Raw genomic sequence first — 15,192 nt, 5'->3', positions numbered from 1 at the left:
ACAGGGCTGTGAACGGGCATCTTCAATCACACGGGGCCAGAGGGCAGCAGTGGGTCCAGGCTGGGGCAGCTTGGACCTCAACTCAGCTCTGTCTTATACAGGAGGGAGAAAGCAGGTGGACCGTGGCAGGGTACACGCTCTCCAAGAGCTGTCTAAATGAGCTCTGTCCACTCCATGCTTCTTCCAACAAGGGGATACGGCAAAGCAGGGAGAAGAGGGTTACTGCCTGCTCCTCTCCACAAATATCCACCCTCCTGTGGTGCACATCTCAACCACAACAAGGAACTCCAAAAGGGCTGGTAAAATTCCTATCTGGGGAGAGGAAAACCATACCACACTTTTAAATGTGTCCTGATGTACAGCTCAAAGAACAAAATAGCATAATATATGATCCCTGTTTGCATGAAGGTTATTCTCTTGGTGTGCAAACAAGACTGAGAAATAAATCCAGCAGCATTTTTCTAACAAAGGGTCCCACACACCAGACAGAGAAGGGCTGATAATATGTTTATTCCTGGAGTCTGGCTGGCATTTGGGTTGGAATGCAGAAATTTCTTTGCAGTCTTAGTATTATTTTTATTTTTTTAAAATCAGATTTTGTATTTAATTGTAATCTGCATTGTAAAGATTTTATTTATTTATTTGACAGATAGAGATCCCAAGCAAAAAGAGAGGCAGATGGGGGTGTGGGGAAGCAGGCTCCCTGCTGAGCAGAAAGCCTGACTCAGGGTCCATCCCAGGACCCTGGGATCATGACCTGAGCTGAAGGCAGAGGCATTAACCCACTGAGCTACCCAGGCGCCCCAAAAAAATGTTCAATCACTTACCAGTAAACCGACTTAGCTTTGCTTCCCACAGCTTCCAGACAAACTGATTTGCCACCAAGTTGTGTCAAGAAATCCCACAATTTTGAATTCAGCCTGACACTGTGAACCCCCAGAGGTGTAACCCTAACTAGCAAATGTGGAATTCGGATGTTAGGAAAAACATCATCTTATGCCAAAATATATGACAGAGACAACTGCTATGGCTATTCAGGAAAAGCCAAAATATTTGGAAAGATTATATGGGATCAGATGTGAAAACGATTATTCAAACTGCTGCCAGGGATAGAAGCTGTAAGATACAGATTTGGGGGGGGGGTGGCCTATTTTTTTTTTTTTAAATGAGGAAACGAGTCATTTTTAAAACAAATATATAGCTTTTTTTTTAATATAAATGGAAAGTACATATGCAGCAATACTGGAAATAAACATCTTCAACTCTGGGCTCTTTTTGTAAGACACAAGATGATTTTTTCAAAAGATACAAGATGCATGGATAAATCACATTCATACCTTACAATGTTAAGTAGCAAACAATTTAAATTCATAATGAACAATGACTGCTTTTCAGTAGCTTGAAATTCTAGTCATTCATTTCATAATTCTCATGAGTAAAAAAAGAAAAAGCGAATCATGTACCTTAATATTGTCATTTCTGGATTATTCAAAAGTATAAACAACTCTGAAGAAAAAAATAGAGTCCTGTGTGTATCACAGGTATAATAAAAATAAAAAGACATTTATCAAGCATAACTAATGTATTAAAAACTGTATTTTAGGATAATGTTTCACAAACACAACTCCAACATTTCTCTTTGGTTCAGGAAATATAAGAGGTAGGTTCAAGTAAAGTAAGTGCCTATTACATCACTGGATTTTCACTAAAATGTTGGCAATTTATAACAGAAACCACTAGAAATCAAACGTGAGTTTAGGAACTAAACTAAAAAGCTACAGAACAACTTTGACTAATGAATATCTAAGTCTTAATCACACAAATCAAAACAAGATGGTTAACTACAAAAATGTTTTAGTAAAATAAAAAACATGCTATCAATATAATGAATTTTCTATATCATAACATGTTCCTAAAACTGGGGGCAAGAGAGAATATGAATTATATGTTTATAACTTGGGCCTCTCATTTAAATGTAGGTACCTAATACATAATATTGATACATACTACTATTAAAATGCACTAATCTCCTAGGTTTGTGCTGGCCAAATTGAGAACTGCAGGTTCAAACAAATTCAACAGTGTGGGGGAAATGAAAATATCATTCACCCATGATCAACCTACCTCATGTAATTAAGAAATGTCAGATTACTAATAATGCACCCAATAAGCTTTCCTGATTAAAACAGAATCTGACTCAAGTAGGAAACGAAGGACAAAGAGAGATGCTCTGAAGAAGCTGACATAAATAAGAGGGTTTTGTCTCCTGGTGCTTTTCAAAGTGATGACAGAATAAATAGAATCTTTCAAATAAGTTGCCTTGCATTGATAATTTAACAGTAATATACTGACAATCAGTGTACCATTCCAGGAACCAAATAACAGTGCAAGGAAAATGGAAAAGGGCCCACTGAAATAAATATTATTTCATCACTCCTCCTTATACAAAAATATAAATGGACTACAGTATTTGCATGTCCTGGAATTCTGCCACTTAAGATCTTCCTCATTCAGCTTCAAGAAAGATAAGGATAGAAGCCCTATACTTATTTGGCTGCTGTAAGATATGTTTTCATGCAATGATTTTCCATTAATGGTTCTACAAGGAAATTTTAAGAAGTCTATAAAGACATTCCAAATACATAAAACAACTCAAGTTTCAAGTTTTTCTGATCATTTTGTTTTGTCCGAATAGACACTTAAGTATTAAGGAACTGGCATGAACTTGAACCAACCAAAATAAAGATTAGTGATGTATAATTATCACATAAAACATATTTAATTCGAGCAATACATTTTTCAGATTTAGGACTCAGGGCATAGATGTGTAGAAAGGTATTAATAAGAAAAGATAAAATACAATTTTTCTGGCCTTTTTGAAATTGTATGAGCTTATCAAAACTATGATTTTTGACATATATATATATATATATATATATATATAAAATTGAGCCCAAATGTTTGAAATAATCATTGATATGCTCTTCCTTTTTTTGGTGAGAAATAAAGGCCTTCTTTTGCTATAGACTTTAATTCTAGGAGGAAAAGTCACTCCAGAGATTGTTGAAAATTTCAATAATCATGCTAAAGCAAAAAAATTCAACATGTTATTTCTTCTGGGATACTCCTAAAGTTTGCTTCATATTTTCATAAACCACATAACTGATGCCCACAGCAGGGAGCACCTTCATGAAGTTTGGAGTGATGCCTCTGTAAAGTCCTGGGATTCCCTCTTTAGAAATTATCCGTCGAAAGAGGCCAACCATGTTCATCTGTTTGTTTCCTTCTATCATGGCTAGAAAAAAAAAAGAAGAGAAACCAGGCTAATTTAATATTCAAGCATGCTTTGTTATTACTGTCATATATAATTATGATTCCAAATGACATGCGAGAATATAATGAAAGGATAATATTTACTCCAAGGGGCTCAAGAAAGTACCCCTTTATGTAATTCTCCTTGCATGGCACCTGAGAGTGAGGTCCATAATTATAATAACAATGATAACAACGGTTACTTGTTGAGTGATTACCATGTGTTAGATACTGGGTTAGTTACCTTATCCGCCAATTCTGCGAGATAAGTATTATAGTCATTTTATAAATGAGGAATTGGAGGCTTAGAAAGATGGAAAAACTTGGCCTAGTCCACTTAGCTAGTAAGGGGAGAACTGAGAGCCGATAGTCTTTCTGACTCCAAAGTTCACGTACTTTCTCGAGCCCTGCACTGCCACCGCCACACCTCCTCATTAATCACACACTGAAAAGAGAGTGGTTCAATCCTGGGAATTAAGGGGAGCAGGGGGAACACTCTGGGGAACTTGGGAAAATGTAGGGTGCCAGGGTGGTGCAAAAGACCTCAAGAGGCAAGAAAGGGGGTAAGGGGAAGCCCGTGTTGCTGGCACAACAAAGACAGGGGCGGGAACATGCAGGTGCTAGGGGACACCGCTGACCGTCTATGTGGTTATTACACAGAGGGCACCCAGTGGCAGGAGGCGGAGAAATAAAGTGGGGCTAGATTACTACAGGCTTTGAAAGTCATACTAAGAACTTTAGAGTTTATTTGGAAGACACTGGAGATCACAAAGGTTACTGCACAGGCATAAAAGGATCAGAACTTGACTTTAAAAACAACAGCCTTGTGGCCCACGGGAGGACTGAAGTGGAGTTGGCATACGGGAGCGGAGGGATTGTCAGGTGATGCCGCCAATCAGACAGCCTGGGTTTGAAGTCTAGCTTCACTATTTACCAAATGTATAACCTTAAGGAAATTACTTAATCTCTCTTTGCCCCAGTTACTCATCTATAAAATGCAGAGGATATTAGTATCAATCCCAAAGATGGCTGTGATGGTTAAATAAAAGAATACATAATATTTGGTTACTATGTTGCATTTTTCTCTCCAGCCACATGATCTTTTGGTGCCTCAAACAGTCCCCATTTCCCCTGCCTTAGTGCCTTCACGTATACTTTTCCTCGGGCTAGAATGCTCTTTCTTTTCCACCCCACGGGCATCTTTGCTCAGCTAACTCCCACCCATCTTTCCAGGAGGAGCTTAAATGATAACCTTCTCAGGCTCCCAAGTAAGGTTAGGGATCCTTGTTCTGTGCTTCCCCTAACAAAGGGTGTTAACAAGGTTGTTTACTTGTTGATCCTGTGTTTTCTCCACTCAGCAAAGGCAGGGACAACATCTGTCTTGTAGACTGCTTTAACCCGAGTCTGGCAGAGTTTCCAGCACCTGACCATGGGGCTCTAGAAGTAGTCATTAATTAATGAGTGATGACTTGGTTGGGGGTGGGGGTCATTGGGACTTGGAAGAGAGACTGGAGATAGAGCTGTAGATACCCAGGGGGCACTATTTAAAGAAATGACAGTGGGTGAGTGAGACTGGCCAGCAAAAGAGCCAAAAAGAAAAGAAATGCACTGTGGACTCTGAGAAACAAACTGAGGGTTTTAGAAGGGAGGGGGGTGGGGGGATGGGTGAGCCCAGTGATGGCTATTAAGGAGGACATGTATTGCACGGAGCACTGGGTGTTATACACAAACAGTGAATCATGGAACACTACATCAAAAACTAATGTTGTATGGTGACTAACAGAAAACAATTAAAAAAAAAAAAAAGAAAAGAAAGTCACAGGCTACATATTTTAAATAGCAATAAAAGCCAGCAAGTCCTAGGAAAAGAGAATACTCAATGAGCTGGCAGAAGAGCCAGGAGGACACAGTGTAATCAAAGCCAAGGGAGGGGCTCCTGGGTGGCTCAGCCATCTGACTCTTGATTTCAGCTCAGGTCACGATCTCAGGGTCGTGAGTTCTAGCCCCACATCAGGCTTCCTGCTCGGTACAGAGTCCACTTGGGTTTCTCTTTCCCTCTGCCTCTCCTCCCACTGCCATATGCTCTCTCTCTCAAGTAAATAAATCAATCTTTTAAAAAAAAAACAAACATAAAACAAAACCCACCTTGAGCCTGCATGCGTGTTCTCACCAAAGCCAAGGGGTAGCTGGCCAGCTGGCCACAGGTGCTGGATAAGGCACCACACCCCAGCAGCACTACAACTCCGGGGTTTACAGAGTCTTTGGCATAATTATCCAGCCAATGGGACTTCAAGAGCTGCCAGAGAAATAGGAAAGAAGAAAAACAGTGAACAACCAACTTGACAACAGCTCTCACTCAGCATGAACACTTTCTTAGCCACTCTTGTCCTTAGGAGACACGGGCCACATTTCTGCAAGATCAAGGGGTACACTCCCAGGAGCAGCAGTCCCAGGAGGCAGCAGCTCTTCAGGGAGCAGGGAGCGGAGAGGTGGGGGCGGGGGGAGCCAGTGGGGATCCAGAACACCTGAGGTTTGCACTGGTTGCTCCTTTTCTTCCAAACTAATGTTTGGAAGAGCACTCCAAACACAGTATCTCAAGAACATTTCTTACAGTGAGTATTAATAAAAACAACATAATTCTACTAATTGCATTAATTTTATACTTTACACATATATTTCATTTTGTTGTTTCCCTGAGGTGGAGCTATTCTTCCAATTTTAGAAACAAGGGAAATGAGTCTCAGTGGCTTTTTTTTTTTTTAGATTTTACTTATTTGACAGAGAGAAACAGTGAAAGAGGGAACACAACAAGCAGGGGGAGTGGGAGAGGGAGAAGCAGGCCTCCTGCTGAGCAGGGAGCCCGATGCGGGGCTTGAGTCCAGGACCCTGGGATCATGACCTGAACCGAAGGCAGATGCTTAACCCACTGAGCCACCCAGGCACCCCTCAATGTAATTTTTTTTAACAAGGGTGCAGAATCAAGGGTATTGATCTCCAGGCTGTGCCTTTGCCCCAATTAGCCTACATCCTTGTATTTCCATCAGAAGGCGATGATTGAAAGTAAGTGTATAAAATATGCTAATCCATTTTTTAAATATATGATATTTTAAGTATAAGAATCTATGCTAACATGCGGGGGAAATTATTGTTATGCTAGTGCAAGCAAAGTAATATACTACCTAAAGCAATCTGCAGATTCAATGCAATCTCTACTTAAATCCTCATGGCAATTTTGTTTTTAAAGACTTTATTTATTTGCTTGACAGAGAGAAGGAACACAAGCAGGGGGTTGTGGGAGAGGAAGAAGTAGGCCTGCCGCTGAACAGGGACCCCTTTGTGGGACTCAATCCCAGGACTCTGGGATCATGATCTGAGCCCAAGGCAGATGCTTCACTGACTGAGCCACCCAGGCGCCACAACCCCATGACAATTTTTGAAGAAAAAGAGAAAACCACCCTAAAATTCATATGGAATCTCAAGGGACCCCACTGAGCCAAAATAATCTCAGAAAAGAAGAATAAACTCGGAGGCCTCATACTCCCTGATTTCAATAGATAGTACAAAGCAGTGTGCCTGGGTGGCTCAGTCGAAAGCCTCTGCCTTGGGCTCAGGTCATGATCTCAGGGTCCTGGGATCGAGCCCCGCATTGGGCTCTCTGCTCAGCGGGGAGCCTGCTTCCTCCTCTCTCTCTCTGCCTCTGCCTGCCTCTCTGCCTACTTGTGATCTCTGTCAAATAAATAAATAAAATCTTTAAAAAAATAGATACCACAAAGCAATAGTAATCAGACAATGTAGTATTGCCATAAAGACAGATACACAGATCAATGGAACAAAACAGAGTCCATAAATAAAGTCTTGAATATATGGCCAAATGATCAAGACTACACACTGGAAAAAGATGTCTCTGTAGCAAATGTTGTGGGGAAAATTGAATATCCACATGCAAAAGGATAAAGTTGGGCCTTTACCTTACACCATGTACACAAATTAACTCAAAATGGATTAAAGACCTAAACAGAAGACTTAATACTTTAAAACTCCTAGGAGAAAACATAGGATAAAAGCTTCCAGGCAATGAATTAGGCAATGATTTCTTGGACATCAAAAGCATAGGCAATAAAATAAAAAACAGATAAAAGAACTTCACCAACTTAAAAACTTCTGTGCAGCAAAGGAAACAATCAGCAGGGTGAAAAGGCAGTCTATGGAATGGGAGAATGTATTTGTAAACCACATATCTGATAAGGGGTTAATACCCAAAATATATAAAGAACTCTGATAACAACAATTTAAAAAATTAAAAATGGGCAAAGGAAACAGATATATGAAAAGAGACTCAACATCACTAACCATCAGGGAAATGCCAATCAAAACTATAACGAAATATCACCTTACACCTGTTAGAATGACTAGAATAAAAAAGACAAGAAATAGGGGCTTGTGGGTGGCTCAGTCAGGTAAGCATTTGACTCTTGATTTGGCTCAGGTCATGATCTCAGGGTTATGAGATTGAGTCCTGCATCGGGCTCCATGCTTGATGTGGAACCTGCTTAAGCTTCTCTTCCTTTTCCTCTGCCCCTCTGCCTACCCCGACAGCTCATATACGAAGAGAAGAGAAGAGAAGAGAAGACAAGAGAAGAGAAGAGAAGAGAAGAGATGAGAGAAACAAAACGAAACAGCAAGTGTTGGCGAGGAGTTGGCACAAGAGGAACCTTCATGCACTGTTGGTGGGAATGTAAACTGGGAATGTAAACTGATGCAGCCACTGTGGAAAACAGTGCAGAGGTTTCTCGAAAAATTAAAAGTAGGACTATCATACAATCCAGCAATTCCACTACTGGGTATTTACCCAAAGAAACTGAAAACACTAATTCATAGCCCTATGTTTACTGCAGCATTATTGACAATAACTAAGATATGGAAGCAACCTAAATGTCCATGGATAGATGGATGGATAAAGAAGATATGGGGTGTGTGTGTACATGCACATGCACGCGCGCACACACACACACACACACACACACACACACACAGGAATTTTATTCAGCTGTAAAGCTAAGATATTGCCATTTGCAACAATATGAATGGACCTAGAGAGTATGATAAGGGTATTAAGTGAAATAAGTCTAACAAAGAAAGACACATACCTTATGATTTCATTTATATGTGGAATCTAAAAAACAAAACAAATGAACAAACAACCCCCCCCAAAAAAGCAGAAGCAAACTCTTAAATACAGAAAATACAGAAATACAAATTCTTAAATACAGAAAACAAATTGATAGTTGTCAGAGGGGAGGAGAAAGGAAGGGAAGGGATGGGCAAAATGAGTGAAGGGGAATGGGAGGTACAGGCTTCCAGTTACAGAATGAATAAGTCACGGGGATGAAAGGTACTGCACAGGGGATACAGTCGATGGAACAATACGAGTGTCGTATGGTGACAGATGGAGGCTACACCTGCGGTGAGCACAGCATAACATATCGAGTTGCTGAATCACTATGTTGTACACCTAAAACCAATATAACACTGTGCCTCAACCATACTTCAACCAAAAATTTGCAAAAAGTGTTGTCATTTCTCCAAAAAAGATATATAAATGGACAACAAGCATATGAAAAGATGCTCAACCCCACATATTATAAGAGAAATACAAATCAAAAGCATAATGAGATACTGCCTCCCATCTATCAGGATGGTCACTATTAAAAAAAAAAAGGTAGTTTCTTCTATCAAGTGTTAGCAAGGATATAGAGAAATTAGAATTCTTGTGTACTCTTGGTAGAATGAAATAGGGAACCAGTTTGAAATCAGTTTGACAGTTCCTCAAAAAGCTTAAAATAAATTTACCATAGGACCCAGCAATTCTATGCCTCAGTATATACCCAAAGGAATTGAAAGCAGAGACTTGACCAGATACTCATATACTCATTGCCAATATTCACTGCAGCATTATTCACCAAAGCCAAAAAACAAAAAAACCAAAAACCCAAGTATCTACCAACAAATGAACAGATAAGCAAAATGTGGTAGATACACCAAATGAAATATTATTCGGCCAATAGGAATGAGGTTCTGACACATGCTACAACATGGACAAACCCTGAAAACATCAAGCTAAGTGAAATAAGCCAGACAAAAAAGGACAAATACTGTTAAGATTCTACTTGTATGAAATAACTAGAATGGATGATTCATAGAGACCGAAAGTAAATTAGTGGTTACCAGGGGCTGGTGGGGGAAGGGAGAGTAGAGAATTATTTCAATACAGTTAATGGAGTTTATGTTTGGAATCATGAAAAAGTACTGGAAATGGGGGCACCTGGGTGGCTCAGTCGGTTAAGCCTCAGTCACATCAGGCTCCCTGCTTGATGAGGAGTCTGCTGCTCCCCCTGTTTGTGCTAACTCAACTCTTGCTCTCAAACAAATAAATAAAATACTTTAAAAAAAGTATTGGAAATAGGTTACTATCTATTTGGATGGGACAGGACACTGTGAATGTAATTAACATCCTTGAATTGTACTCTTAAAAATGGTTAAAATGGCAAATATTATGTCACATACATTTTATCACAATTTTTAAATTAAATTTTAAATTCCAAAGGCCATTGAATTGTACACTTTAAATGAGTGAAATGTATACTGTGTAAATTATATTCTAGTAAAGCTATTTGCATTCCATGTTCCACCCTTCCCTCCACTATAGGATTATTTCCATCACAGCACAGTTCCCTACACTGTGCCTTAGCAGCTGGCTTGTCGCCCTCCCCAACCAAAAATTCAGTTTTCATTATTTTATTTTATTTTTTTAAAGATTTTATTTATTTATTTGACTGAGAGAGATCACAAGCAGGCAGAGAGGCAGGCAAAGAGAGAGGAAGAAGCAGGCTCCCTGCTGGGCAGACAGCCTGACTCGGGGCTCGATCCCACGATCCTGGGATCATGACCCAGGCCGAAAACTTCAGTTTTTTAAAGGCAAAAACCGAGACTGTTTGTCAGATTCATAAATTATTAAATGGTGTAAATGGCAGAGTTGATCCAAGATGTGCAGTCTAAGTTGTCTTTTCAGTGCCAGCGATGAATCTGTGTCATCCACATCAGCCTCCTGGCTTTATGATGGCATATTTTAACAAATCAAAGAAAATGTGCCCTCTCCCCTCAAAAAAAAAAAAAAAAAAAGAAAGAAACTCTAGTACCATCTTCTAAGCTGAACAAATATATACTACATTATAATTATATAACAATTAACAATTACATTATATAATGTGAATTTGTGCTCTTCCTTAATAAACATAATTAACAGGGAACTCTGATACAGAGGTGACCACAGGCATACCAGTCTCATATTCAAGGTACTTAAAAAAAAATTGATCAAATAACACACCCCTGAATCTACTTTGAGTGACAAACTATTTCCTGGTATATATGTGCTTCTTTATATAAAGTCAAATTCTAACAATAGGAACTATTTAATTACGTTTTCAGATTCAGAAGATTGCTACAGACTCACCTCATACACAGCAAGATCTATACCTGCATAAGGTATGATGCCTAATAAGTTGGGAACATAACCTTTGTAAAAAGCTCCCATGCCTTCGTGTTTCAAAATCTTCTTGGCACAATCAAATATTCCAGAATATTGTCCTGTTTTGCCTACAGCCAGCCTGGTTTTCATAACCTAGTTATAAAAGAATGTAACAGAATATTATCATTTATATTAATTCAATCAACATGGAAGTCAAAGGAAGTGATTTTACAGAGAATAAATACCTAGCACATAATGTCTCTCAAATGACTGCCCAATTTGTTGAAGTGTTATCCCTCACATAGAATGTCTACTGAATTCAGGGCTAACACCAGAGCCAAGAAGATATGTTTGTTGTAAAGAGGATCTGAATGAGGGCAGAGAAAATAGCAAATAATTCACAGATGTCTTATAATTGACTGGTGATCAATTAGATATGGAGAGTGAAGGAAATGGCAGCCTATAGGATGACCCCAGTGTTTCTAGCTTGGAACACAGGAGCGGGGCAGCAGGGAGGCAGGACGGTGATGCTATTAACTGAGATGGAGGATGTAAGAGGATGTATTCAGTTAGGATATTTTTTGAGGAGTGTGACTAATCATAAAGATAACCATATTAAGATGCTTGTAAGGAAAGCCATGTTAATAGGCATATCACAAAGGTAAGGATTAAGGGTATATTTTGCTTAGATTTTATTATTTGTTGAAAAACACTTTGTCATATCAATAAAGACAGCCATGTCTACAATACTGTTTTTCTCTAAAGCAAGAGTTGGCAAACTTTTCCTACCAAGGCGACATAGTAAATATTTTAGTCTTTGCAGGTCTAAAATTTCAGGTCTGTTGCATATTTTTAAAATCTTTTAAACCAACTTTTTACAATGTATAAAACCATTCTTAGTTCCAGGGCTGTATAAAGTACTCCCCGCGTACAAGGTTTGCTGATCCCATGCTCTAATGGTAGGATGTCTAGTGAGGATTACCATCACCTAATCAAATCTACTCTTAAATTTATAGCACAGAAACTCTTTGGACAGGAATGGGTGTTCTAATTCTTATCAACATTGTAGCAGCTGGTGTCCCCTCCCATGCTCTCAAAGGGTGGTCTGTGTGACTAACAGGAACAGCAGAAATGACAAGATTGCAGCTTCCGTCTTGGGTGCTGGCTAACAATTCTCTCCCCCTCTCATATCACCAGCTTGGGGAAAACAGCTAACCTGTTGTGCGGATACTCAAACAGCCAGTGGAGACGCCCCTGAGATAAGAAACTGACATCTCCAGCTGTAATAGCCAGGGAGGCCCAGCAACAAACTTGGGAGCAAGCTTGGAAGTAGACCCGTCCCCCAGTTGAACCTTGCCGTGATTGCAGCTCTGACCCACATCTTGACTCTAGGCTGAGAAGACCCCTGATCCAGGGGCACCCTGCTAAGCTACTCCTAGATTCCTGACCCACAGAAACCGTTAAAGGCCTGTTAAACTGCTAATCTGGGGATGACCTGTTACCCAGTGATAGATCATGAACTGAACACCACCAACACAGTCAGGCTGCACAATGGTACTTACCTCCATGGGGTAAATAATAGTCTGTGCTGTTGCTCCAGCCAGTGAACCAGAGATAAATCTCTCAAAGGTTCCTACTTTTTGTCCTTCCTCAGTAAGCAATTTCTTGTACTGTATAAATACATTTAAAAATGTCCATTAAAACCTGCTATAGACTGAGTCATGTCTCTCCCTCCCAACAAATTCTTAGGTTGAAGCTTTAACCCCCACTGTGATAATATTTGGAGATGGGGGCCTCTAGGAGATAACCAGGGTTAGAGGAGGTCACGAGGGTGGGCCCTGTGAAAGGATTAGTGTCCTTAAAAGAGACACCAGAAAGTTTTCTCTTCCCCACTCCCTTCCCTTCTTTCTCTTTCTATACACAGGTGTACTAAAGAAAGGTGTACGAGCGCACAGCAAGAGGGTAGCCATGTGCAAGCGCGGCAGAGAGCCCTCACCAGAAACCAAACTGGTCAGCCCATTGGTCTTGGATCCCCCAGCTCCAGAACTGTGAGAAATTAATTTCTCTTGTTTAAACCACCAGTACAGTATTTTGTTATGGCAGCCCAAGCTACATAAATACCAAAACACAAATCAACACCTAGTAATCAGTTGACAATACAATGATGTTTTTCCAAATGTATACACTGCATTAACAATACCTAGCAGAAAAGAAAGCTCAGGTGCTAAGACATTCAGTTTACTGGACAGTGGTTTTTCAACTTAGATTTCCACAGAACACAGATGTTCCACAAATGGGACCCAGTCACTCCTTTGCTAAAACACAATAATAGCACTCTTTCCCAGAAAACAGGGGGTTGATAAACTATTCACAATTTTGGGATGTCTTCCTCACAATTTTTCTTTTCTTTAAGATTTTATTTATTTGACAGAGATCAAGAGAGAGAGAGAGAGAGAGAGCAGAAGCAAGGGGAGCAGCAGGCAGAGAGAGAAGCAAGCTCCCCGCTGAGCAAGAAGCCTGACATGGGACTCAATCATGAGATCATGACCTGAGCCAAAGGCAGAGATGCTTAACTGACTCAACCACTCAGGTGGCACTAGTTTTTCTTTTCTTAAGATGAGTTTATTTTCACCAGTATAAATAAAATAAGTGACAAACATTAACAGAACAACTGAGAAAGACATTTCTGTAGGTAACAATTAAAATAACATATAATTACACATCCACATCAACCCCAGAGCCCACGTGGACCAGCAGTACTAAAGCAACCAACATAGCCAATCAGGCCAAGGGTAAAATCGGACCCCAATGGTGGCAACATATCAATAGACAAGGATGTTAGTAGCATGGGCTGTGGAGTCAGGGAGACCTGGGCTGGAACCCCAGAAACGCGTGGCCCTGAGCAAGTTCACATATGTGTTTCCTCATCTGTGGTAACATCTATTTTTGCAAGGTTGATGAAAGGATTAAATAAGATAATGCATATAATACAGCATAGTGCTGAGCACATGGCCAATATTCAGTACATGCTATTAATATTACCATTCTCTCCTACAACTTGGAAAGAAAGGCTCTGCCCAAACACAGACTGGTCATAAACCAGGCAAACCAGACCGCTTGTTTTAGAAGGTGAGGTGAGTCTACAGAGGTAATTAACCACTGGCCCAGGAGGGAGAAGTGGATAAATCAACAGAGAGAAGCAGGAGGTTAAGGGGGCTCCCAAAGCCACCCTGAAATCCCTGTGTCTCTTCTTTTCTTTTCCATTTGTCACCTATTTCAGTATTTCCATTCTCTTCCAGCTTCCAACACCATTTCCTCCTCATTCTCAGGAAATGTCCTTTCTTGGCAACTCAAGGAAGAACAGAAGCCATTAAGTAAGGATGTTCCTGCCCACCCTCCGCAGAATTATCCACAGCCACTCACGTCTTCTCTCTTCCCAAAGTGACAGAAGAGTCCCCCATGCCACTAGCGCCAATCCTTCCCAAGGCCTCTGGATGGTACCATGTTTCCCTAGCACACATACTTCCTGTGAACACCTGATGCATTCACTAGCCTCTCCCTTCTATGCTTCTCACTGCCTTGTGTTGATGCACTTCCTTCAGCAACAAGCACATTAAAATAAAACCCATCAAAACTCCCCTCTGCCCGCCGTCTTTCTTATCTATCACTCTCCTTCATTTCTTCTCCTTCCTTTTACTCAAGTCGAATTCCCCCCAAATGTGTCTACCCTGTACAATTTTTGTCAGCCCCTGGTTTACTTTCACACATTTCAGAATGGTTTCTTATCTCTTCACTTGCCTGGAGCCTTTATTCCAAGCTCTTCTATCTCTGGATTGATAAATCCTAGAAGATACTCTTCTTATTGTATGTACTGCCCTGTAGCATGTGAAAACTTCACAAAACCTTCACAAAATCCTTTTTCATCCTCTCACTTCTAGGCCATCAGTCTCTGCATTTCCTCCATCCCTCTGGCTATTCCTTCTCAGTTTCCTCTACAAGGGGCTCCTTCTTCTTCCCCCTGGAAATATTCCCAGAGTTCTTTCATTCTGTAAGTCTTCCTCAGTGATCCATTCCAACGGCTTCAACTCAAAAACCACCTCTCTGTCAGAGAGCAAAAGTCCTACTGGACGGCCACATGTTCATGTTGTAGAGAGGTCTCAAACTCAGCATGTCATTGTACCCCAAATCTATTCCTCTTATTATATTCTCCATGTACACCATTGCCCAAATTAGGACCCAGAGTATCATCCTTGATTCCTCCTTCTTTCTCACTTCCATATCCACTCAGTCAGTGAGTCCTGTTGATTCTATTTCCAAAATTTTCTCAGTTCATTTCCTCCTTCTCCAGTTTCTCT

The 15,192-nt window shown here is 40.3% G+C and overlaps 1 protein-coding gene across 1 annotated transcript in view; it reads right to left on the bottom strand.

Moving 5' to 3' along the window:
• Nucleotides 1-1,192: 1,192 nt before the first annotated feature.
• LOC308340675 (mitochondrial adenyl nucleotide antiporter SLC25A24) overlaps nt 1,193-15,192 on the bottom strand; it is a 59,160-nt gene continuing 45,160 nt past the window's right edge. The window contains exons 7-10 of the mRNA XM_080800013.1: nt 12,400-12,507; nt 10,823-10,990; nt 5,458-5,608; nt 1,193-3,295 (exon numbers count right to left, since the gene is read on the bottom strand). Coding sequence (XP_080656139.1) covers nt 3,108-3,295; nt 5,458-5,608; nt 10,823-10,990; nt 12,400-12,507 — 615 coding nt within the window. The 3' untranslated portion in view covers nt 1,193-3,107. The remainder of the gene's footprint in view (nt 3,296-5,457; nt 5,609-10,822; nt 10,991-12,399; nt 12,508-15,192) is intronic.

The sequence above is a fragment of the Martes martes genome, assembly GCF_963455335.1.
Source record: "Martes martes genome assembly, chromosome: 4".
NCBI lineage: Eukaryota > Metazoa > Chordata > Mammalia > Carnivora > Mustelidae > Martes > Martes martes.
This window is presented reverse-complemented; position numbering and strand designations above follow the sequence as displayed.